Below are 26,133 nucleotides of genomic sequence, written 5' to 3' on the forward strand. Positions count from 1 at the left end.
AAATGTACAGAAGTCTAACCCAGGTTATTATACATGTACATCAATCTAACCTGGGTTATAGTAAACATACAGAAGCCTAAACTGGGTTACTATAGATGTACACCAATCTAACCTGGGTTATTATAAATGTACAGAAGCCTAACCCAGGTTATTACAAACATACAGAAGCCTAACCTGGGTCATTATAAATGTACAGAAGCCTAACCCGGGTTATTATAAATGTACAGAAGCCTAACCCGGGTTATTATAAACGTGCAGTAACCTAACCCAGGGTTATTATACACGTACACCAACCTAACCCGGGTAATAATACAGATATGAATACAGATTCATATCTAATCAGGATAATAAAAAAGACCCAAATTAAAATTATTTCATTTTACGTAATTCTGAACAAAATGTTATAAGAAAGTTATAAATAGTTTAGGAATCAACTTAAACTGTATAAACAAGAATAGTCAGGGAAAAAAGCCATACTAAAATAGTCCAGGATAAAAATAATTAAAACTATAATCACAATTATTTCAATATTTATTTAATATTTAATGACCCCCTGTGTAATAAAGACTCCAGCACACACACACACAGTCTTGATCATCATGAACTCAGGTTTGAAGTGATAAAGAGGTTTATTGAATATTAAATAGATTGTTGTCTGTAATGAATATTCATAAGCACACAAGAATCCTGAACCAGTGTTTAGTTCACATCTCAGTACAGTGTGTAAACATTCACTTCACACAGACCGGCGTGGGTGTGTACATGGGTGAGTATGTTGTGTGTGTGTGTGTGTGTGTGTGTGTGTGTGTGTGTGTGTGTGTGTGTAGTTGCTCTAAGCCTTGCTGGTTGCTCCAGATTGTGAGGCTTGTTGGCTGTGAAGCTGCTGGAGTTTCATATTCATGACTTCAACCACAGCTGGAAGACAGAAAGAAGACATCAGAAGGTGTTAAAGTCTAATGAGACTCGGATACAGGAAAGTGAACGGTTTTAACATGGCTAAGAACACATCAGAGAAATGTCTCTACACGTGTAAACAAAATAAACATGCTGGCTCTAAACACGTATAAAGACATTACATCCTTTACATCCTCAATGCAGCCTGTCTGAATGTGTGTATAGATAAATATAATTTTACTGTTTCCATGACAACTACCCCAAAAATGAAAGCGAGTACATCATTAGCATAGGCAAAGCTAGCTGGCTGGTATGGAGTGAAACTTCTGTACCTAAAGGTGTCACTCTGTAGTATGTAGTATATGGTGATGTCACAAACTCAAAAAAGTTCATAAACTGCATGAACTCAGTTTATATACTGCAGGAAATTAACCAAATATATAAAAACATTTCATCCAAATCAGGAGAAATTTAGATAATTCACACACACACACACACACACACACACACACACACACGCATACACACACACAAACAAGATCAACTCACCCTGCTTCATGGCGTATTTCTCCTGTAGAGTCGGCTGAATTTTCTCAATCTGTTTGGTTAAGAAGTCGATTTTACGCTTAAAGAAATCTTTACCGTCCTCCACGTTCTGAAACATGACAAAAACAAAACAAACATCTGAACAGTTCAGCAGGGGATCAGGGGAGAAATCCTGCCCTCTGATTGGTCAGAAGGTGCTGATGTTTAATTGAGCATGTTTTTGTTTTTATAGTAACAAGATGGATATTGGATGCTTAAAGGCACGGTGCACGATCTCTGAAAGCCAATGTTGACATTTGAAATCACCAAAACAAACACACCCCTAACCCAAATGGGTGTCACTTCTGTTTTGATAGCTCCGCCCACATATACATATGTAACCCCAGGCAACTATTATGGCGGAAACTGCTGGGGCGGCTGGCCGAGGGGATATTTTTATCAGTAAATGAACACAATGAGTAATACTATGGTAATACAAATGTGTTTGTGTAGTACTGTGTGTTGTACCATGAAAGGTTTAGCTCCGTTTCACGCGGAAGACGACGTTCAACACCTAGAACCCGAGGCAGAGGTAACAGCAGAGGCTAACGTCTGACATGCGCACTGAACACTCTCTCCACCGCATGTTGACAAGACACGCCCCTTTCTGCTCATTGGCTACACGTTTGTTTTGTTTGTCGGCCCAACTCAGTTTTCTGAAGCATTTTTCAAACATCGTGCACCGCACCTTTAAACTCATTTTCTCTGCTCCACCTGTCACTCACCTTCTCCACGAAGTAACCGGTCCCCACATTGATCAGCACGTGTTCCACATCATTCAGTGTTCCAGGAACGTACATCTTCAGGGGTTAAGGAGAATCAGACCAACACTGACATCAAAACCACTTCCTTTATGGCTTTTCAGCTGCAACGGCAACTTCTGCATAGCGAGCTGGAGAATGTGTGGTTTCATCTGATCTGATCTCACGAATTGTACAGCTTGTACAGTTAGCTCGCTCTGCTAATCTAATCTGAGAACAAACTTCACCAAGCACGTAACATCACAAACCAGTCGAGCTTTAGAAGACATATAATATACACATACACTCCCTGACAAAAGGTCAGACTTTTGTTGTTCCTACAACTTGGATAGGTGACAAGACTTTTGTCAGCGTGTAATATATATATATATATATATATATATATATATATATATATATATATATATATATACACACACACACACACACACATTTTATATATATATATATATATATATATATATATATATATATATATATATATATATATAGCTCACAGGCCACGCCCACAAGTGACTCATCACCTGCACTCACATCTCAACCATAAATTTAAGCCCCACCCACTTCACCTTCCTCACTGTAGATCTGCAGCCCGTGAAACGTGACTCAGTTACAGAGCTTTGGGCTCTAAAGTGTTTGTCATTGTTTGATGTCTCTTTGATGTAATGAGTCTGATTCAGTAGGTGAAAGGATACAGAGCTGGTCAGAGGGACGAGTAACTCTTTACCTGAGAGAGAAAAGACAAGAGCTTAAGAGAGCTGAACAGGAACATCATCAGCCGTGTGTACAGCAGCTCACCTTCATTACTCTTCCTCAGGATGTTCAGGCTGTCCTTCGCCTCCACGTATTTGGTCTGGACCACTTTTAACTGAGCGATAGACGATGACAGGAACTCTGTCTCCTGAACAGCAGCACCAATTAAATTATCAGTGTATACAGTGACATAAATACGGAGTGAAATAACACACACACTCAATTACACACACACACTCGGTTACACACAAACACACATTCGTTTACACACCCACACACACTCGTTTACATACACACACACACCCTTTTACACACACACTCGTTTACACACACACACACACGCTCATTTATACACACACACACTCACTTATGCACTCACTCATACACTCGCTTACACACACACACACACACACCTCTCTGTCTGATAAACATGACTTTAGTGTTATTACAGCTGTAACACTGTGTTTATCACCTGGTCCAGCTGAGACTTTAATCCTTCCAGTTGAGGCAGCGACAGTTCGGTCAGATTCACCGCCATGTTGGGGAAAGGAGAGACAATCACATTCACTTCCGGGTTAACCGGAAGCTTTACTGATGCATTCATCCCATTCGAGGAAAAGCTTCCAAATTGTTACGAGTCTCTGATTAACTTGTAAACAGGAGAAAAAGCTTCCTAATATTTCACTAAACATGTGACCTAATTAATATCACTATAAATAATTACACACTGTCTCCTAGCAGCTGGTGCTAAAACATCACTAAATAAAACATAGATCTTATAAAACTGCAGCTAAAGGATTTTAATTCTGAGTTTAATTCATCCCTTTATTTATTTATTTATTCATTCAAGCTAACAGCGGTAATAATATCGACTGTAGATTCTGCGCCATCTGGTGGCTGCTGCGCGTCACTACATCACCACAAATATTCTGCACTTAGTGACAGATTACAGCTGAGGGGTCAAAAAGTGAGATAAAATAAATGTAAAAATGATCCTTCACAAAGAAAAGATTACAGAAATTTAATACAAGTTAGAAATGTTACACATCCATTTAAAATAGTAAACAATGAGATTTAATAAAAACAATGAACAAATTCAAAATAAACAGATTAAATAATCTCTTAAAAGTGTGATAAAGCTTAAAAATGTTACATCCAGTAATAACGAAGCTGTAAAAGCTGTTTAATTTACTGTGACAATCACTACAAGTAGGCCACCTAAGGCTCAGTGCAAAAACAAACCGATGCTAGCTGATGGTGTGTGTGTGTGTGTGTGTGTGTGTTAGCGCAGGTGTACAGGCAGGCCGTACGCCACAGGTGCGGCTCCGATCATGTGCTTAAGGTGTGTGGCATCGCGTGATCGGACTAGGTGTTGGAGCAGCGAGGAGCCCGAGCCCCCGGACAGCCAGGACTGTAAGAGGGCGGAGGTGAAGCGGTCAATATCACGATCGGTCACATCCCACAGGTTCCCCAAAACTAACGGACTGTGGAGAGAGAGAGACACACAGAGAGAGAGAGAGAGAGAGAGAGAGAGAGAGAGAGAACATTAAAGGAACAGTGTATAAAGTTAATGCATTACTTAGGTGTCTCTTACATGAATTACATCTGCAGTCAAACACTGATGAGGAGAAACAGGGCTGTTGTTGATCTTCACTCATGTAGAGATTGAATCTATCCAGACTTTTAATAATCATGATTTCTGCACCTTGAGCTAATCATGTAGCTTTAAGAATCAGATCTAAACCAGTATAAAGCTATCCCCTGTCCTTGGGTAATACAAGTGACATTCACATATCCACTAGGGGCGCACATGAGACCAACACTACCATGTAATAAACCAGACATCTTATGAAAGCTGAACTAAATATAAATTGGTAAATATTTTTAAATCACAGATTTAGCCAAAACATTTCAGTGTGTGTAAACGTCTGGATACAAAGACTCAGTAATGTGAACCTCAATTTAAATCATATTTCTTGGACGTGTCACAATTTATCATGATATTTATAATATACTAATCTTTTAAAACACAAGTGTGTGTGTCATTACCACCCGGCAGCGAGGTAGCTGAGGGCGATTCCGGTTCCCTCGAGGTTCCCCTGCACACTAAGGGCAGCACTACTGCACCCAAACAGCAGTGCCACAGCGTGAACGTTCCCTCGGAGCAGCCGCTGAGTGTCAAGGAACCTCGCTCCAGCTCCGTGTCCTACGTAACTGCACACGACAGGCCACGGATCAGTTTAACAGAAGTGTTAATAATAAACACACCACCACATCATGTGTATAGAGCAGCGTAGTGACCATTTACTCACATGTACAAGTCTTTAATGGTGACAGCCTCCTGGAGCTGATCAGGATCAGGGGGAGATCCATACACACCCTGCCACATCCGCTCTCTGAGGAACATGTCACACACACACACACACACACACACAATTGTGTATTGTAAAGCTGTACCTGAGACCAAACTTCTATACTGAAGGTGATGTCAGCAACTCGTTCATTATTCACTTTATAGTGCACTTTATCAGTTTCATAGCACAATATAAAAAGATTTTTAAAAAATTTGACCACACAAATTATTCTGCTTGAACATTTGTTCAGGGGTTAAAAACAGTTCTGACTCAAAAACATAACATTGCGCGCGCGCACACGGAATGTTATGTTTTTGAGTCAGAACTGTTTTTAAGTGTGTGTGTGTGTCCCCGTGTTTGTGTGTGTGTGTGTCTCTAACCCAGTAAACCAGTCCCTGAAGCGATTCTCTGTCTCAGGTAGGTTTCCGTCAGGATTCAGTACAAAATAAACCTGTTGAGGATCAACACCACGTGACAGCACGCAGTCTGGAGCCACCTGAGTGAGGGAGGAGGAAAACAAGCACTCAGGTCACATGACCTCATCTATTAAATAAACATCAATGTATGGTGGAGTAGTGCAGTGTGTGTGTGAGTGTGTGTACACCTCTTGGAGATGACCGTGTCCCAGTACAGATTGCAGTGAAGGCATACGAGTGACAGAACGAGGCTTTAAACATGAGATATTCTCCCATGGCAGCTTCTGAAGATACTGTACCATCACACACACACACACACACACACACACACACACACACACACACACACACATATTAGAGCATTAACACTTTATCCTGTGAAAAGGCAGGTTTTATTAGAATGTTTTACTCCACCTTGTCGAGAATGAGGACGGTGTGTCCGTGAGGTTCCTCCCTCCCTCTGAGCTCACACACACACTTCTGTAGCAGCATCAGGAGGTCTCCATCCTGTAGACCAGCCCCCTCACACAGGGACTGCAGATCGGAGACAGACAGCAGAGGGGCTGCGGAAATGATCACCTGCAGGAACGAAAACTCCATTCAAATTGTGTCCCTGTAAACACTGCTGCTGAGTCGTGATCTGTGTGCATTCGTCTCTCTGACCTTCAGCATGTCCACTGTGATCTTGGTCCCTTTTACTGACGACTGAAGGCGTTTCATTTGAGCTGGGAGTTCAGGGTCAGAGGTCATGGGGAGGAGCAATGCTCGCCACACACCCAAAGCCTCCTCCATGTCCTCAAGAAGTTTCTGAGAAACATTATCAGAAAAGAACAAACATTTGAGTGACTGATGATATTTAATATCAAACATCATCTAGGCTGTGTTGCATCTAGTGCACTAGAGTCATGTTAAACTGTTCCCTTTAAAAAGCTGTGGAGGAAAAGTGAATGTGAACAAATCAAATAATTACGTCTATGATAATGATTTATTCTATAAGCACTAATGAATGTGTACATATTAATGTGTATGATGTTAAACACTGAATCTTTAACCTGCACACGAGCATCGAGAGCCTTCCTGCCTTCCCACCACTGCGCCTTGTCTGCTACTGCACTCACTTTCTTCTGACCCTGCAGCACCGCCTCCATCTCCTCCAGCAGCACATCCATAGATCGCTACACACACACACACACACACACACACACACTAAACAAACAGCAGCACATGCTGGTACAACACACTGTAGAAACAAACATTGCTCATACACGTGTTTGCGCAGTCGGGATCCTCATGGTGATGGGGGCGGAGCCCTGCTCTAGTCGAGTGATAAGAAGTGTACTGCCAATCTCACCAGGACACACCCCCACGAGAGAGAGCAAACACACAGTTACACCTGTAGGAAATGACACACTCCCCTTAATCACAGCTAATCCACACGCTGCTCGAGCAGTCACACACAGACATCAGCATGTTGTGTGTTTTACCTGTAGGCAGGTGTTTGATCTGCTGTGTGAACTCTCCACAGTGTGTGTCTGGGAAGTGAGTCGGCTGCGTGCAGGTGAAGGAGTAAATGTTCTCCAGTGAAGACAGAACCTGTTTCTGCATCTGACTGGAAGATTCCTCCAAACTCAGACCACTCAGACTCTCTGCTACATCGCTACTCGACTTATTCAGCTTCCTAACCATGAGGGATAAGACCTGGGTTCAGAGGAGTTTCTAACACAGCTGGAACTTCTAGAATCTCACAGTACAAACAAAAAATACCCCACAAACAATAAATACAGCCCACTGAACATACCTGATCCGACTGGCCAGGTGACGCGTCATGTGGTGACGAGAGGATACGCCCAGTGACTGAGCATGAAGCATGGCTGTGGTGACGGGATCAGACAGGCCAAGTGACTGGGCGAGCAACGAGCACAGGTGTGGGTACAGGGAGGGGCTTGGAAAGTGGTGTAGGAGGAGCCAAGAGGAGGTCAGGAGTGATTGGATCCCATCTACAGAGAGCTCTCCTGTGTGTACATGTATCAAAAAAATTTAACTAACAGCTCCTATAGGCAGGTCCACTGAGTGATGCAACTGAAACAGGAAAGTCATTCACCTGGTGTGACATGTGTGTGTGGCATCGGTATTCCTGTCTGTCCAGAGCTTCTGAGCTCCTTCACACAGTCTCTGGTAGGATCCACTCCCAGGTCTCTCCTCAGCACCTCACAGTCTGCATCAGACAAACACAAGTACATATACATAAATGACATGGACTTGACATGTCTATAAACACCCACACGCGCAGACACACGCGCTCGCGCGCAGACACACACGCGCAGACACACGCGCTCGCGCGCAGTCACGCACGCTCGCGCGCAGACACACACGCTCGCGCGCAGACACGCACCTGCGTTCATCTCTGAGTCAGTCTCCTGAAGGTCCTCCAGACTGATATCCAGACCATCTCCACACTCATCTTCTCGACTCATCCTCATCTTCTCCGGTTTCTCCACATCATCGGAGCTCTGAGCTTTTCTGGATCGTCCCCGTCGCGGTTGTGTTTCTTCCTCAGAGGAGGCACCGCTGGGACAGAGGGCGGTGCTTTTCTTCATGGTTCTCGTGCGTCTGGGCCGGTTCTGCTCTTCAGCTCGGCTTTTAGATGTGGATTTTGGTGCAGAGGACACGGAGCGCTTGTTGTCTGATTTTGTCTCTGGCGCATCAGCCACCTCAGTGTCGCTCTCATCACTAAACTCCACCTGCCATGAACATAACAGAAAGAAGAAACAGGGGGTTTATGGGTAAAATATAACATGGGATGTGGGATTTATTATTAGCTACTGTGTGTTTGTCCTTTCAGACTTCCTCACATCTTCATGTGTGACCATGTGAACATCCACGTCTGCACATTCACAAATTTTCACGTGCACGTGCCTGTGAGTAAGACATGTACAGGTCACTGCTCATACCTTAAAGCGTGAGCGTTTGGTCCGTTTCGGAGCAGCTGGAACTGGTACAGGTTTCTCTTGCAGAGGTGATGAATCTTCAAAAACCTGGAAGGAACCCTTTGAAATGTCCTTTGACCTCGTGACCCCACAGCGGCTACTGGGTGTGGCCCTGGCTGCAGGAAGAGGGGTGGAGCTTACTGCAATATCAGGTACCTCATTGGTGAAGTCAAACGCGCTCAAGTTAGTGGCCGCGCCAGCCGGAGTCACGACTGAGACAGACCTGGGCCTGGGGGTTCTAGATGTTCGGGGGGTTTTGAAGACCATAGCAGGCTTTGCGGTGATGATTTTTGGCATGGAGCTCTTGGCTTTCTTTGAGGAAGTGATAGCAACTTCTGTATTTTTTTTACGCCCTGGCTCTACACACACCTCTAGTTTGCTCTCCGTCAGCTTCTTAGCTGATGGCGCAGTGGCTGGAAGAGGTTTGTCACTGCTGGAGCTCTTTCCTCTGGGTTTAACCAGTGTTTTGAATTTAGGAGCTGTTGGAGGATTCCAGCCCCACATGGAGGATAAGAGCTCTTCAGGGCTACACTGCTTCTTTCCAGCCAGAGCCAAGCAGCAGGCCACAGCTTTTGCCGCCAGCAGAGCCGCCTTCAGAGGCCCCAACTCAGGTAACAGTGCTCCTCTGGGCTCTACAGCTTCCAGTCCTGCCTCTATCTCGTCCCACAAAGCGACAGTTTTCCTCGTCTCAGCCACGCTGCAGCACAGCTCTGTCAACACTGTGCTCAGGTGCACCCTCACAACCTCTGGCTGCAGCAAGCATGGCTTTCCCGGACATTTAACGGACACCAGTGTTGCCAAGCGGGCTTGGAGCTTTATGCCGATACTGTGACAGCGCAGTTTAGCGATCTGGCGGAGCCGACGTGAATTTGGCGCCTCACTCAGGGTGTCGGCCTGCGCCAGGGCCCAGAGCACGCTGACTCGAGCCAGTCCAGGTTCAGTGCAGCAGGGACAGGAGCAGGTCTCAGCGTGGCTCAGGCAGGAGAGCACACGCTGGCGTTTGGGCTTCAGAGGGGGCGACGCATCCTGCCCCAACTCAGACAGCTCCTCTAAAGCTTCCCGGCCCAACGAGCGAGAACTTAGGAGCCCACGTATATCCTCCTCTTCCTCCTCAGGGATCTCATGGACAGAGGCTTTCACAACCGGTCGACCTTTACGAGGTTTTATCTTCATCTTGGACTTCTGGTGCTGCTGATGTCCAAAATCTACAGTGATACCCAGAGAAATGTCTCAGTGTAAATAGCTACATTTATTACTTAATAACTTCACACAGTGTTTTCAAAATAATGACAAATTTCGACACAATTATGAGGAATAAATAATTGTTTTTCATTCATTCATTCATCTTCTACCGCTTATCCGAACTACCTCGGGTCACGGGGAGCGTCATCGGGCATCAAGGTAGGATACACCCTGGACGGAGTGCCAACCCATCACAGGGCACACACACACACACACACACACACACACACACCGGACAATTTTCCAGAGATGCCAATCAACTTACCATGCATGTCTTTGGACTTGGGGAGGAAACCGGAGTACCCGGAGGAAACCCCCAAGGCACGGGGAGAACATGCAAACTCCACACACACAAGGTGGAGGCGGGAATCGAACCCCCAACCCTGGAGGTGTGAGGAGAACGTGCTAACCACTAAGCCACCGTGCCCCCAATAATTGTTTCTAAATTATTTAATTACAAAGAAGTAGTCAATAAAATTAAAAGCTGAATTTTGGACATTATAAAGTGTTGACACTGGAGACTAAAGATTAAACTTCTTATAATAGAGAGGAGAAAATCATTGTTTCTGTAATAAATGATGTATTAGGATAAGAGTCAAATCAAAATAAAATCAAATCAAATCTTATTTGTCACATACACATAAAATTTGATTTGATTTGATTGAAGTGCACTCATATAAACATGAGATGTACAGAGGACTGGATGTTAAACCACCCGGAAATACATGAAAACTTCTGTTACCTGTGCAAAGATCCAGTAAGTGTCTGACCTGCTCCAGATCTAATACACTGGCTTCACCTGCACCTTTCATCAACTCCAACTCAGCCTTCAACACCAACAGCTCAGCACAGCTACCACAGACAGACAGACAGAGACAGACAGACCTTTATAACTCACTCCAGATAGATATGCCACATGTAAATGTTCTCATCATTTTAAGACTTGATATTTAGAGCATGCTTAGTGTGTGTTAAGTTTTAGAAATCAGGACTCACTGGCTGAGTGTGTGCAGTTTTGTGGCAAGTTTGAGGGCCTCTAGGCACTGAGCCTTGGCTTCATGAGCTGTTCCTCCGCTGCACCTCAAACGCACCATCCTCTCAGAGCAGAGCAGCACCTCACTGAGTAACAGCCATTTAAACACCACACTGTCTCCTAAACACACAACAAAAATGTAACCACCGTGTACTCGAGTACATGTGATTCATGTTTCTCAAGCGTTCTAGCTCCACTAACAGCAACTTCTATTGTTTGTACCTTGATCTACAAACCGAGTGTCTGTGTTGACAGCAGGAGCTCCGTAAAAGCCATTACCCAGCAGCATCATCACCAGACTGCACAGGAGCTTCAATGCTTCATATTGAGCAGTGTCTGGAGTCTTTAACCCTATACACACAAATTCATAACTGCTTTTTATTATTCTTTTTTTAATTCTGTTTTTTAGCAAGCAAAAAAAATAAGAAACTGACATGTTAGCAAGCAAAAAAAGACAAAAAAAAAAAAAAGGTAGTCTTGCTGGAGCAAGTATTCCCAAAGGCCGGTACGCTAGGGTGCCAATAATTTTAGAGGCAAGTGGATACAAGCATGTGCCATCTTCCGAATACCCGTGAGGAAGTTCCCCTCATTGTTCTGAGCGTTTTGATATGTCACATATCAATGTTGTGGAAAGTTTTTTGATTTTGCATATTTGGGGCGGGGCTACAGGAATGAGTTCGGTGTAGATACATCGAAAGCTTGCAGAGTTATAAACCTCTAAATAATATAATTTATAATTGGTGTCTATGGCAAAAAAGGCCATTTTGAGACCTGGTACCATGAGAACTGGAACTCAGATCGCTTAGAAAAGTAAGAGCCACAAACTCCAGACCAGGTCTACAACATCTCTGACTTTAGTGTATGTGGCTTGAAAGCCCTAGGAGGAGCAGAAATTAATACATTTTTTTGTCTAAGAAGAATTAACAAAACAGACTGCTGTCTTCTACAAGCTAACATAACAACAACAAGTGTTCACTAGCATGAATGTGTGTACAAGTGAAGTGTGTGTACCGTGCTGCACGATGGTCTGCCGCAGGTGTGTGTGCAACATCCTTGTGTCCAGACTGAGGTAAGCGCTGGCAGTCTGCAGAGCTCGAGCCTTCAGCATGTACCAGCTTTTAGAGTGATGCAGAGCAGTTTCCTTCAACACCTCACACAGACTGTGCACACCTGCTTCCACCTGTCACACACACACACACACACACACACACACACACACACACACACCCCTAATCTGTTTGGTTGAGTTTAGCTTTAGAACACATGTATTGGTGAATAATAAAGTGAGTGTGTGTGTGTGTGTGTGAGAGAGAGAGAGAGAGAGTGTGTGTGTGAGAGAGAGAGAGAGAGCGTGAGTGAGTGCGTGAGAGAGAGAGAGAGCGAGTGAGTGCGTGAGAGAGAGAGAGAGAGAGAGAGAGAGAGAGTGTGTGGCTGTGTGTAAACATTCACCTGTCCTGATGCATAGCACAGTTGAGCTGTGAGCAGTGTGTTAGTGACACACAGGATTTTCACTCCCTCAGCGTTTGTATCTGTATTTAAACAATTCTGTGCCTGATCCAACTGCACCTATAAACAAGTAATCATAGCAGCGTCACGCAAACACACACCAACAGCTCCATGAACACTAACACACTTAGTAATACAACCTGAGGAATATTTAATCAACTACATTTATTATGGAAAGTCATTTAAATCTACTGTACTTTGTCCAACAGCCATCATTTACAATTACAGAGATACTGTGTTATTAAACTGTGAGTTACAGAAACAGAAGAAACAGAAGTGAAATGTGTCTCTGATGGTTCCTGGACCTCAGCTACATCACCCAAGATATTAACACTGCAGTTATTATTGTTTTTACCTGTGATGGTTTAACAGGATCTCCATCTAAATGATATTACAGGCACAACTGGACTCAGACCACACAGTGACTCAGGTGGAATAAGTGAACACAGTAAACACTTTACTGAACCTAAGATTGGTTTCTCCTGTCAGCTTCATATCTAAATGAGATCAGATATTTCACCCACACACACAGTGCTGTGCCGCTGACCTGTGCGAGCTGTGGAGAGCCCAAGTCCAGGAGGAGTTTAGCAGCATGGAACAAAGCAGTAGCACTGTTCTGGACATCACTGAGGAGTCGCAGGAGAGACGCAGCCAGCTGATAACACTCCAGAGCCTGAAGCGACTACAGGAACAGAAGAGCATAAAGTTAGGAATGAGTGAGCAGTGTGTTTACAGGAGTGTGTGTGTGTGTGTGTGTGTGTGTGTGTATACCTTGCCCATGAGTGTATAAAGGGCAGCCATTAGCAGGATGGAGTTGGCGGTGTGTTTAGGGTCCCTCACTGCAGGTACTGAGCCGTTTTTCAGTAGAGTCGTCCAGAGGGATAAACTCTTATCTAAAGGCTTGATGCGCTCTACACACACACACACAACCAGACACACACAGAGACACTGTAAAGTCCTGTAAAGGTCATGGCATTAAATATAGCTGTGGTTACAGAAGTATAAGCCTCAGTATCAGTTTGTATGTAAAGAAGCTTGTTGTGAATAGAACAGTGTGTATAAAAGGTGTCTCTCACTTACTGTTGTGTTCAGACAGATTGAAGCGCAGTCCATCGTACACCAGCTGGCTCTCCTGGAGCTTCTGCTTGTCTTCATACTCCAGATCGTTAGTGGGAATCGCTTCAAGATCAGCACCAGCAGATGTCTTACTGCCCTCCTGCACTGCACGCAGACGCTTCTCTGTGTCCACCGCCTGAGAAACACACATGTAACACGTTTTAATGGTGAACTGGAACAGATCACATTCACTTGTGTACACACAGCGAGAGAAACAAACAGAAACAGAGAGAGACAGAGAGATACAGAGAGAGAAAGACAAAGAGGGAGAAAGACAGAGATAGAGAGAGGAAAAGACAAAGAGGGAGATAGACCGAAAGAGAGTGAGAGATAAAGAGAGACAGACAGACAGAGAGAGAGACAGAGAGGGAAAGACAAAGAGGGAGAGAGACCGAGAGACACAGAGAGAAAGAGACACAGACAGACAGAGAGAGAGAGAGAGCGAGAGAGACACAGACAGACAGACAGAGAGAGAGAGAGACACAGACAGACAGACAGACAGAGAGAGAGAGAGAGAGAGAGAGAGAGAGAGAGAGAGAGAGAGAGCGAGAGAGACACAGACAGACAGACAGAGAGAGAGAGAGAGAGAGAGAGAGAGAGAGAGAGAGAGAGAGACAGAGAATCACTGATAAGAGCAGAGTACATAAATAAACCACACTGATTTCCACCCTTTAGTCACGTTTACATTAGTGTGTTATTTTGGACAGAACACACCAGCGTTCAACATTATTTTGTAAATATGAGTCAGTGTTGAATAATTAACCTGTAAGTGTTCAGGTTAGAGTACACACAAGGGATTCATTCTAACTTCTAATATTTTTCCTACAGGTGAAGTCACATCTGTCTTTGGTCTATGTACAATGTTCTGTCTCTGACCTCCTGCAGATTGGCCTCAAGCATGCAGATGTAGAGCCAGAGAGAAGCGTGAGCCTTTTCATCCTTCAGCCTATCACAGTTCTCCGCTGTCTCTGGCTCCTCCTCCAACAAGCGCAAAGCCTCTTGGACAAAATCAGCTGCAGAACTGAAGAAGAAAATTACAACAAAACACAAAAGTGTAAGTATTTTGTGTGTGTGTGTGTGTGTGTGTGTACATGGATTGGACAAAATGATGGAATATCTAATCTCTCATCATCAATAGTGTTGGAACATCATTTGCATGTAATACAGCCTCTGACGTCTGCTAGATGAAGGGTACAAAACTCTACCAGAATATCTTCTAAGCTGTTAAAGAAGATATAGCTGTTAAGTTAAAGCAGGGACCACCAACATTTCCCACATTGGTTTGATGATATTGAGGTGGCTACGGCAGATGGTGAAGTTCTACTGGTGCTTCTCAAACCAAGTTTAAACTGTTTTGCCTGTGTGTTTGGGCACCTAATCATATTAAAAATTGAAATTATTGTTTGGAAACAACATCTGGACCACAGGATGCACCTGATCACGGCCCCAACCCCATGCTTCACAGTTGGAACCAGACAGTCAAAGTTGTACGATTGCTTGTGGGTTCTCCATCTATCTACTGAAGATCATATACTCAAATAAATAAACGACAACCAGAACAAATCACAGTAGCTTTCACAGAAGACTACACAAATAACATTAACCCCTAAAATAATGGGTGTTCACGTGTGTGTACCTATTCATACAAATACACACAAGTTCTTAAAAATGATCCTACAAAACAGTGGTGATAGACAGCTCTATTACACATCCCTGTGTGTGTGTGTGTGTGTGTGTGTGTGTGTGTGTGTGTACACACCAGTCGGTCTGTTCGCTGAAGTCCCGGTAACACACCACCTGAGCCATCTCACACAGGTAAGAGGCACGACGGAGAGTGTGTGTGGTTTCCTCGTGGCAGATATCCAGGAGGTCGCAGAGTGTGTTATAGCGCTCCTGTGCAGTGTCTCCGCTCTGCTCTTTATACATCCGCAGCTCCTCCTCCAGGAGACGCAGTGACACCTCCTCGTCCACGGTCACTGTTCCCATGCCATCCCTCAGGGTTCTGACCCAGACACAAGACACAGCAGCTCAGGTTTGAACCTATCAGCATCTAACAGGAGTCTGTAAGAGCTAAACGAGAACACGACAGAATGCTTGTTACCTGAGGCGTGTTTCCTCCTCGCCGGCCCGGGCAGCGTCGCACTTGGTTTTGACCCACAGTGACACCGGTTCTGTAAGATGATCCAGAACCCGAGAACCTAAAACCTGAATCCAGCGCACCACCCAATCTAGAGCTCGGTCTAGCTGAGACGCTCGCCGACTGGACTGCACTGCTAGCATGAAGCAGCGGTTCACCTGAACACACACACACACACACACACACACACACACACACACTAAAGCATCATATGCAGGTAAGCCGTGTAGGTCTGTGGTCACAGCGGCAGGACTTACTCTGTCCACAGGGAAAGACGATGGACAGTCTTTACTCAGCTCCTGGCATATAATCTCCACCAGTCCGTAGGCTTCCTTATACAGCTTCCTGTTAAATAACTCATACACCACATTGTTCACCACACACACTACACACACACACAGAATTAATTACATTTACAGTATACATGATTCTCTTGTATTGTTCAGATCGTCATCATAAACTTGATTTGCATTCTGCACCAACTGTGTGTGTGTTATGCTGTGATTATGGATGTAATTCCCTCTGGTCTAAAGATGCTTCTGCCCTCAGACTCCTACATCTTCCCTGAATTCTGCTGATTCTGATGTTGCTCGCATTGTTTCTCAACAATCCCTTTGTTCACACTGTTTCAGAGGGATCTTGTCTTCAGCCCTATTTTATTGATGAAGTTGTGGTGGTGTAAAATTTGGAAACGTCCCCATAAATACGCAATCACTAACAAAACCAAAGACATTTCCTTTAAGCTCATCCTTGGACTTATCGTCTTGTTGACAGATTTAATTGTGATATTAACATGCTGTACTTTTTGTGGTTTACATGATGAAACTTTTTCTCACGCATGTTGGAGTTTCTCTCACTCGGTCCTGCTCTGGTCCCATTTCTGCTCTGTTATAAGACTCACATGGTGTCTGACGTTCAGCTCTGCTTTAAAATGTTTGTTCGGCTTTTTCTCCTTTGACAAATCTCATCATAAGGAATATTTATTAATGAACTTGCTGTTTCTTTTGACTTAATTTAGTATTCATGAATGTAAATTGGGGGTAAAAAGCCCTTGAGCTTAATTTTAAAATCTGAAACTCAACAATATTTAAATAAATTGTTTAAGTAATAAAAAAAAATCTGTAAAATGTTTTTAGTCTATAAGCTGTTTCACATTTTTGCTTGACTTTAGTTATTGCTGTAATATTTTGCACTTTTTTATTTGTGTGTATATTTATTATACCTCTGACTGATGTTAGGATCCTTTAAAATCAATAATAATAATAATAATAATAATAATAATAATAATAATAATAAAAATAAACAGTGTTAATGACAAAGACAATCTCTCAGCTGCTGCAGCTTTGGAACCGACTTTGGTTTGTTGTGAAAATATCACGACGTCAACAACAACAACACCGATCGCATCGATCGTAAATAAACAGTCACATCCACATGTTCTGTCCTGTTCACTGACCGCGAGGCGCTCAACACAACGCTCGACTGTGAATGACATCACTTACAGACACAGACATGCCCCATAATATAAACCCACCGCCAACAGGCCATGCAAGCTTTAATATCCTTTAGGCAGTACAGCAATAATATTAGAGCTGGTATCATTTTAGTTTAATGGCAGATAAAGTTGTGCGTCATCTGTATAATAGACTCTAATGTACAGGAAACCATCCTAATACACGTACTAACCAGTAAGAGAAAGGTGAATACTGGCAGCTAATTACAGGCTACACTGAAAATATGAGTGTTATTTTTTTCTCTCTAATGAATATTTAATGTGTTCCAGAAGTCTGTGGTATAAAAACACAAAGCTGTGACTGACCTGCTTTCAGGAAGAAGCCGTCATTGGACAGTATGCGAAGTTCAGTCATCATGCGTCCCAGTGTAGACTGGCAGTATAACACAATTCTGTCCAGAAATTCAACAACCGTGTCCTACACACACACACACACGTTTAGTACCTAAAGTTCTCAGAACATGTGACAAAAATAGAATAGAAGACATAAAAGAAAGTTTGAGGTATTTTTATACACACACACGGTTGTTCCACATGTTGTCATGGCAACCCGCCTAATGTAGAGAGAGATAACTAAACCCTCCTATATCTCCTGTCTGTTTGGTGTTGATAAATGTGCAGTGGGTATGTGTGTGTGTGCGAGTGTGTGTGAGAGAGAAGTTACCTGTGAGTTGTGTAAACTGTCGTATGTGCTGATGAAGCCCTGGTATAGACTGAAGCACAGAGAATACTGCAGCTGCTGTGAGAACGATCTCTGAAACACAAGAAGAAATAAACGCATATTAAGGAAAGGAGAGGAAAAGGCAAGACAAGTGGAAAGAGGGAAGTAAATGACTCACCTTTTGCTGTTTGATTAGAAACTCCTGATATTCCTCCCAAAAGGAAAAACTGGCCAGCAGCGTAGCTCTGCCCATCCCTTTTGTCTGCCCTGCTTCCGTCACCCAGACAACCAGCTGACACGCCTCTAACAGGGCATGGCTTTCTGTATCACTGAGAACATCAGGCAGAGCTCTGAGGATGCGAGCGCAGTCTGTGAACACTTTGCTGCATTCCCCACAGGAGCCGAAGTCTTGATGCAGTCGCACCGCCCGACTCGCCAAGTCCAGCACCGGGCACAAGCCCTTCGCCAGCTTCCGCACGCACTCCAGCGATCCGTCCACCAGACGTGCCGCTGCATCCCACAGTCTGTTCTTACACAGCGGCTTGCACACCTTCACCACCGTCTCACACCTCACAGCCAGCAGGGGTTGAGTCAGAGTGTGATCCCGCTCCACGTGTGAGCTCAGAAAATGTGTCCGGAACTCAGAGAGCAAAAACACAGCATCGTCCTGAGACAAGCTTCCACACGAACGCTCGTACTCGTTCAGCGCCTCCTCCACAAACAGAGGGACCTTAGACGAGGTGGAGGACGTTTCCTCCAACAGACGGAAACGCAGAGCCTGCAGCTGCCCAACGAGTCTCTCTCTGGGCGATAGGCTGGAGGCCTGAGCACCGCTCGAGCGGTTCCACAGGACGGCGAAACAGTTCCGCACCAGAACACTGAAGTCTTCAGCCTGCAATCAAAGACATCAGACTGAAAGACTGGAGAGAGAACTACTTTTATAAAAAGGTGACATGTGCCCCTTTTCCACCAGAAAGAACCAGGTGCTGGTTCAGAGCTGGTGCTTGTGCAACGTTGGTTCCACTGGCGAACCTTTTAAGAACCTGTTTACCTTTCCATCGGTTAGAGAGCCGTCACAGAGCCGAGTCTGTCGTTACTTTATATAACGTTAGCGCAGCAGCATCAAACACAAACACAACATCAACAATGGCGGATGTTGCTTTACTGTTAATGCTCATGGCTTTGTGAACCTACATTAGCATCCAAATGCAGCGAATCCTGATTTAAAATTATTTAACAATGGTGCTAACGACGTTCTCTTTTGTCTTGTTGGTCACAGGCTCTGGTGTTCTCAGACTCTGAACCAGCACTCAAACTGCTTTGGTGGAAAAGGGGCATCTGATGGCACAGGGATGCTACAGATCATTCAAACAACTGTAAAGAAACCGGAACTAGTTTTTACTGCTTTCTATTTCTACAGCAGGAAAGTGTTCGAGGTCGAGGAAGATTTTCTCATCTGAACACTGAAGCTGCACTTATCAGTGATTTCAGTAGAATCTTATGAAATTTATTTGTACGTCCAAAGTAAAAGATTCCATTTTCTACTGTTAGTCATTTACATAAACCTATAAAGAGAAATCTCATTTTACCTCAATAAAAAAGTGAAACCCAAAAAATGCATTTAATTTATTGTTTAATTGACAAGAAGCTCTCTGGTTCACTATAATAGTTTCAGAGCACATTATTTAACCTCATGTATTACAACACCTCTCCTGTAGGCTTGTCCATGTCCGTACCTGTAAGGATGCTCCCTGCAGTCTGACATACATGAACTCCCCCAGTCGACCTGCAGCAGCATGAGCTTCACATGTCACCAGCTTCTGAAGAATGTGGAAGATAATCTTCTCCAGATAAAGTGAGGAACACTGTACTCCTTGTTCTGTGACAGATCCGTACCCCAGCGTGGCCAGCTCCACAAGATCCACCAGGCGCTCCTGAAGCTCTGGATCTAGACCTCCTCCTCCGCCGAGACGCTGGTTGCAGGCACGAATGATCCGATCGCACGCCGTCCGGCCGAACGGTCCCAGGCCGTCCTTTATATGTTTCTGTAGGAGACGAATGCAATACAGGGTCACGGTCTGTCATACACATAACAGGGTAACAACCTGATGAGCACTGTGGGGGTTCAGAAACAACTGTCCTGGTATAAAATCAGCCACCACATCATGGTCCAGTGTCTTACCTTCAGCTCATCGTGAAGAATCACAGTGTCCTTTACACAAGATATCCTCTGGACATAATCATCTGTTTTTAGACATTTCATTCTTCTTCTGCAGAAATACAGCAGTCTCACACACACACACACACACACACACACACACACACACACACACACACACACACACACACACACACACGATGAGGGTCAACCAGTGTGAACTGGATTGTGTTTAAGACTTCACTTTATCTCCAACACTCAGACGTTCAGCTCTATAAACATCACCATGTGTCACTGACCGGAAGTTCGACCCAAACGGAAACACACTTCCGGTTCTAAACTGTTTGTTTATTAACTGTGTAATAACTGTTTATGAGGCAAATTTATTTATTTATTTATTTATTTATCAGTTCTAAATCATTCCCCACATTATGTGTACTAGTAAAGAATTAAACATTCAGAGTGACGTCACTACATAACTGAAATGTTTCTATTAAACTTTTGACGACTTTGACAAATAAATAAATAAACAAACAAACTGTGGCGGACAGCTAACAGGCTAACAACCTGAAGCTAAACAGTGTTTAAACTTCACTAACCTACCACTTACCGCGACCCCGACTGGGTTTTAGATGTAAATATCTGCGTTAGCGTCGTTGTTGTTAGCGTTAGCTTCGTTAGCACTCAGCTCTTCTGTGGTGTTTGTAACCGACCGTGGCTTCGTGCACTTATTCAAAATCCGCGCTGCCTGTCGGGAACCCGGAAGCATGGCATTCTGGGTATTGTAGTGTAGCCCGTGTTGTTAGTTCATGGGCTCAGAAATATGGCGTCATGTCTTTATTTTCCTTTCAGTTTTTCTTTTTTAACACACAAATTCTCTTCATAATGTTTCATAAAGAATCGTAATGTTTTCCATGAAAATTAGTTATTTAGTTTTTATGTAACATATAAACATATAAGCAGTACCAAATACAAGAATAAAACAACAGCAATGTCAAAGTACTGACATTTTCTTACACGTGACAAAATACACACGTGTTTATTTACATTCATGATACTGAAAATAATCTGCGAGCTGGTCTGAGCTGAGTTACCTTAGATAATGTACATGATTACCGTGTTAGTGTGCAATAGAAACTCACAGTTAAAGTAACATTAGTGCTATTTACAGTTTAATATACAGTTTAATTTACAGTTCAGTTTTCAATTAAATTTACAGTTCAAGTTTATTTGTATGGCGCTTTTTACAATTGACATTGTCTCAAAGCAGCTTTACAGAACAAACATAGAACAAAAGGTTATTATAAAGAATATTAATTATATTGATTAATTAATTAATTAATTAATTATATTAGTTAGTTATCACATACATTCGCTGAAAATATTGACGCTAAGATACTGGCTAATGTCCACTGTTGTTTTTTAGTCCAAACACTGCACAAATGTTTGAAGCTCACTACATAGATCAGAACCAGGAGCCAGTCGGGATCGTTTTAATTGAGGTGATGCAAAGAAAAAGAGCTACTGTTTGGTACTCATTGAAAATATAAACAGGAGACAACTGTAATATTTAAGGTAAAAAGCTGCTTTCCATGATTTTATTTACTCTGGCACATGCGGCATTGTACATATCTAAAGTGAGAAACGCTATTTTAAACTCCAATCAATTTCTGGTGTATTTTTCTAAGAAGCAGTGACTGGCTAGCTTTATTAAACTACATAGTGTTCAGTGAGAGTCACATGATGTCTGATTGACAGTTAGGATCTGTGTCAGGTGAGATGTTATAATGATAATCATCATCTCTGTGTAGTTAGCTAACTCAGCTCATCTTAACATATACGTTTAGTACAGATTATTTTTTTTATTTAAACTAATTTGCTCAAATATTTTACTTAAAATATTTTTTCCGATGACCAGAGCAGGACATTTTCATTATCAGCCACTTATGTTTCTTGAAGTGTCTGTAAACATCTGCAATTTCTATGTTAGCTTCCCTAAATTAGCTAGCTTGCTAAATTGGGCACATTTCAGGCAGAATGCTGAAGGATGAAGCAGTAAAACACAGAATGTATTCGTTTTCAGTGTAGGCAGGACAAGCGTATATAGCTAGACAGATAGAACTTTATTGTCATTGCAAAGTACATTTACACAGCAACGAAATGCAGTTTAGCATCTACCAGAAGTGCAAAGAGTGGTTCTCATTCTTGATGGAAGTGGTTCTCATTCAGTGGAGACTCCGTACCATACAGTGATTGAGTTAGTCAGGATGTTCTCGATGATGCAGTGGTAGAAACTTATTAAAATCCCTGGGGACAGATGAGCTTTCTTAAGAGCAGGAAACAAAAAATATTTTCAAAAAAAGTTTTCTGTTTATTTAAAAAAGTATTAAACTGTGTTATTAAAAAAATACTGTCACACTGAGGTAGTCCCTTTATATCAGAAAATAAACACGTGTTTACTTTTGTTCTGGGAGACAGAATATTGTGTTTACACTGTGTTTATTTAGTTAGATGTGTGAGAACACTGATTTGACACTGGTGAAAGGTAGAAAGACTTATAGTCTTAATAGGTCTAAAATCAGTATGCATTTACAAAATAAAAAACACTATGAAATCAGTTCCGTGTAACACACACACCAAGCAATACACCAAGTTCTACATAATGTATTACAGATCTCAAATATTTGACTTACAATATTTATTTTGATGACCAGAGCAGGACATTTTCATTATCAGCCGTGTTAACGTTCTTGTGTTTCTTAAAGTGTTCGCGTCTACTATAGCTCTTCCCACACTGTGAGCAGTAATACAGTTTCTCACCAGTGTGAGCGCGTTGGTGAATTTGGAAAGCACTCTTTTGTAAAAAAGTCTTCCCGCAGTCTGAGCAGTGATACGGTTTCTCTCCGGTGTGAATGCGTCGGTGCACCTTGAGATTACATCTGAGTGAAAAACACTTCCCACACTCGGGGCACTGATACGGTTTCAGTCCAGTGTGAACACGCATATGTAGTTTGAGCTGACCGTTACTTCTAAACCTCTTCCCACACTGCAAGCAGCAAAACGGTTTCTCTCCAGTATGAATGCGTTGGTGGGTTTGGAGATTAGACTTTAGTGTAAATTTTTTTCCACAGTCTGAGCAAGAATACATTTCTCCTGTGTGAACGCGTTGGTGTTCCTGGAGATTATAGCTGTATGAAAAACACTTGTCACACTCCAGGCACTGATACGGTTTCAGTTTAGTGTGAACACGCTCATGAGCATGGAGTTGAGTGCTGCATATAAAACCCTTCCCACACACCAAGCAGCTAAACGGTTTCTCTCCAGTATGAGAACGTTGGTGAATTTTGAAATTACACTTTTGTCTAAAATCCTTCCCACATTCTGAGCAGTGATACGGTTTCTCTCCTGTGTGAATGCGCTGGTGAATTAGGAGATTACATCTGTGTGAAAAGCTCTTTTCACACTCCAGACACTGATACGGTTTTTCTCCTGTGTGAACGCGTTTGTGTTTTTGCAGCGAAGTAAAGTATTTAAAACATGTACCACATTCCGTGCAGCTGTACGGCTTTTCTCCTGTATGAATGCGCGTGTGTACTTTGCACCTATAGTTTTGAGTAAAACCTTTCCCACAGACCGAACACTGATACGGTTTCTCCCCAGCATGAATGCGTTGGTGTATTTGGTACCTATTCTTCTGAAAAAATCTCTTCCCACAGTCTAAACACTGCAACGCTTCCTCTCCTGCGTGAATTTGTGCGTGTCGCCGAAGATTACTCTTATTTGTGAAGCCCTTCCCACAATGTGAGCACTGATGAACTTTCAACACCTCAATAACTGATGAGCTAAAAGACCCAGAAGATGTCTGAAGTCTACTGGACCTTCTAACAGGTATTAGATTCTCAGCTGTCTTCATCCTAATTCTTGACTTTCTTGGAGAGTTAAATTTAGAATAGGCAGCAAAGATGACCGCAGGAGAAGACTTGCACCAGGATGTTACTACAGAAACCTACAACAACAAAAAAAAGTCTATTAATCAACAATTTCATTTTAAGAATAATTCATTTAGATTAATTTACTCGTTTAATTAATTTACTTACATGAACTTCAGAGACACCAAAGAGCTTTCATTTTCTGTAAGCTGATTAATGTGTTCTGGGGAACTTTAATTCTGTATGTTCACTATATGTTCACTACATGTTCTAACATTAGATTCTGGAACATTGTTTCAGAAAAACACAAAGTTATTTGGATTACATTCTGCTTTGCTAAGAAGTTAAAAACATTGTAAAATTATAGGCCAATTAAAATTCCAGCTCCTAGAAAAAGTTAGAACATGAATAGGAATCGTTTAAAAGTCCAACCAGGATTTAATGATAGAACGGGTGGCATAGAAGCTTTTATCATCACCACATATACATTACAGCACAGTGGAATTCTTTTCCTCACACATCCCAACTGAGGTGGTTGGGGTCAGAGTGCAGGGGCAGCTATGATACAGCGCCCCTGGAGCAAGGGAGGGTTGAGGGCCTTGCTCAAGGGCCCAGCAGTGGCAGTTTGGCAGTGCTGGGGCTTGAACCCTGATCCTCTGATCAACAACCTAGAGCCTTAACCAGTTGAGCCACCACTGCCCTATAGCCTATATGCCCTTTATTATAATACAAAACAGCTGTAAAGACTGCTTATTGTAAGGGTAAGCCAAAATAAATCTTGTTTATGAAAAATTGCCAATACAACAATTCAGCGATGTTTGGATACATGTGACGTCACGTGACGTGACCAAAATACACGTGGGGCAGTTCCCCTCATTGTGCTGAGTGTTTTGATATGTCACATGTCCATGTTGTGCAAATTTTTGATTTCGCTTATTTTGGGGGCGGGGCTATACACGTGACATCACGTGACGTGACCAAAATACACGTGAGGCAGTTCCCCTCATTGTGCCGAGTGTTTTGATATGTCACATGTCCATATTGTGCAAATTTTGGATTTTCACGTGACATCACGTGACGTCACGTGCCGTGACCAAAATACACGTGGGGCAGTTCCCCTCATTGTGCTGAGTGTTTTGATATGTCACATGTCCATGTTGTGCTAATTTTTTATTTTCACGTGACGACACTGGGAATGCCGGAATTACTTAGAAAAGTAATAGCAACAAACTTCAGACCAGGGTCTACGACATATCCGAATTTGGTGCATGTGGCTCGAAAGCCCTAGGACGAGTTACTCTTGATAAATTTTTGTCTAAGAAGAAAATATAATAATAATAATAACTAGATTTGTAAAGTTCGAGACAAACTTTGATGTTGGCTTTGACGGTGCAAGTATTCACAAAGGCCGGTGATTTTTGGAGGCGAGTGGACATAAGGGTCAGTGTTACTTTTGGAGGCAAGTGGACAGAAAGATTGTGAAAGCTACTGGATCGCTAGGGTGCCAATACTTTTGGAGGCAAGCGGACATGAGCATGTGACGTGATCCGAATACCCATGAGGCAGTTCCCCTCATTGTGCTGAGTGTTTTGATATGTCACATGTCCATGTTGTGCTAATTTTTTAGTTTCACGTGACGACACGTGACGTGACGTGACCATAACACACGTGAGGCACTTCCCGTCATTGGGCTGAGTGTTTTGATATATGACATGTCCATGTTGTGCTAATTTTTGATTTCGCTTATTTTGGGGGCGGGGCTACACGTGACGTCACGTGACGTGACCAAAATACTCGTGGGGCAGTTCCCCTCATTGGGCTGAGTGTTTTGATATATGACATGTCCATGTTGTGATAATTTTTGATTTCGCTTATTTTGGGGGCGGGGCTATACACGTGACCTCACGTGACGTGACCAGAATACACGTGAGGCACTTCCCCTCATTGGGCTGAGTGTTTTGATATATGACATGTCCATGTTGTGCTAATTTTTGATTTCGCTTATTTTGGGGGCGGGGCTACACGTGACGTCACGTGACGTGACCAAAATACACGTGGGGCAGTTCCCCTCATTGTGCTGAGTGTTTT

The 26,133-nt window shown here is 43.0% G+C and overlaps 2 protein-coding genes and 1 pseudogene across 2 annotated transcripts; all 3 read right to left on the minus strand.

The window, feature by feature from the left end:
- Window positions 1–610: 610 nt before the first annotated feature.
- Window positions 611–3,598, minus strand: pfdn5 (prefoldin 5). Its single transcript, XM_060867021.1, has 6 exons — window positions 3,466–3,598; window positions 3,039–3,141; window positions 2,936–2,967; window positions 2,205–2,279; window positions 1,444–1,549; window positions 611–915 (listed from the first exon to the last, which is right to left on the minus strand). The coding sequence occupies exons 1-6, from the start codon at window positions 3,595–3,597 to the stop codon at window positions 833–835; spliced, it is 531 nt and encodes a 176-aa protein (XP_060723004.1). The 5' UTR covers window position 3,598; the 3' UTR covers window positions 611–832.
- Window positions 3,599–3,999: 401 nt separating this feature from the next.
- espl1 (extra spindle pole bodies like 1, separase) lies at window positions 4,000–20,855 on the minus strand. The gene is made up of 32 exons (XM_060867284.1): window positions 20,727–20,855; window positions 20,141–20,228; window positions 19,695–20,003; window positions 18,137–18,850; window positions 17,962–18,051; window positions 17,604–17,715; window positions 16,042–16,169; window positions 15,749–15,942; window positions 15,407–15,649; window positions 14,524–14,668; window positions 13,612–13,783; window positions 13,303–13,442; window positions 13,079–13,213; window positions 12,475–12,591; window positions 12,037–12,205; window positions 11,248–11,376; window positions 10,989–11,145; window positions 10,735–10,844; window positions 8,715–9,955; window positions 8,156–8,504; window positions 7,865–7,978; window positions 7,562–7,775; window positions 7,248–7,441; window positions 7,029–7,156; window positions 6,816–6,938; window positions 6,427–6,570; window positions 6,178–6,342; window positions 5,952–6,056; window positions 5,728–5,843; window positions 5,306–5,389; window positions 5,043–5,207; window positions 4,000–4,477 (listed from the first exon to the last, which is right to left on the minus strand). Exons 2-32 carry the CDS (start codon window positions 20,219–20,221, stop codon window positions 4,276–4,278), a joined length of 6,489 nt encoding a protein of 2,162 aa, XP_060723267.1. The 5' UTR covers window positions 20,222–20,228; window positions 20,727–20,855; the 3' UTR covers window positions 4,000–4,275.
- A 1,363-nt stretch (window positions 20,856–22,218) lies between these two features.
- LOC132844144 (zinc finger protein 208-like) overlaps window positions 22,219–26,133 on the minus strand; it is a 106,005-nt pseudogene continuing 102,090 nt past the window's right edge.

This window comes from Tachysurus vachellii, chromosome 4, assembly GCF_030014155.1.
Source record: "Tachysurus vachellii isolate PV-2020 chromosome 4, HZAU_Pvac_v1, whole genome shotgun sequence".
Taxonomy (NCBI): Eukaryota; Metazoa; Chordata; class Actinopteri; order Siluriformes; family Bagridae; genus Tachysurus; species Tachysurus vachellii.

Excerpts from the sequence above, each read along its gene's own strand:
- pfdn5 (XM_060867021.1), bottom strand. The coding sequence starts at position 3,597 with ATGAATGCATCAGTAAAGCTTCCGGTTAACCCGGAAGTGAATGTGATT. Across the intron at positions 3,142-3,465 it reads TAAAGTCTCAGCTGGACCAG|GAGACAGAGTTCCTGTCATC; the intron begins GTGATAAACACA and ends GCTGCTGTTCAG. Across the intron at positions 1,550-2,204 it reads CCGGTTACTTCGTGGAGAAG|AACGTGGAGGACGGTAAAGA; the intron begins GTGAGTGACAGG and ends GTCATGTTTCAG.
- espl1 (XM_060867284.1), bottom strand. The coding sequence starts at position 20,221 with ATGAAATGTCTAAAAACAGATGATTATGTCCAGAGGATATCTTGTGTA. Across the intron at positions 7,979-8,155 it reads TGACTCAGAGATGAACGCAG|ACTGTGAGGTGCTGAGGAGA; the intron begins GTGCGTGTCTGC and ends TGTCTGATGCAG. Across the intron at positions 7,776-7,864 it reads ACACACACATGTCACACCAG|GAGAGCTCTCTGTAGATGGG; the intron begins GTGAATGACTTT and ends ATGTACACACAG.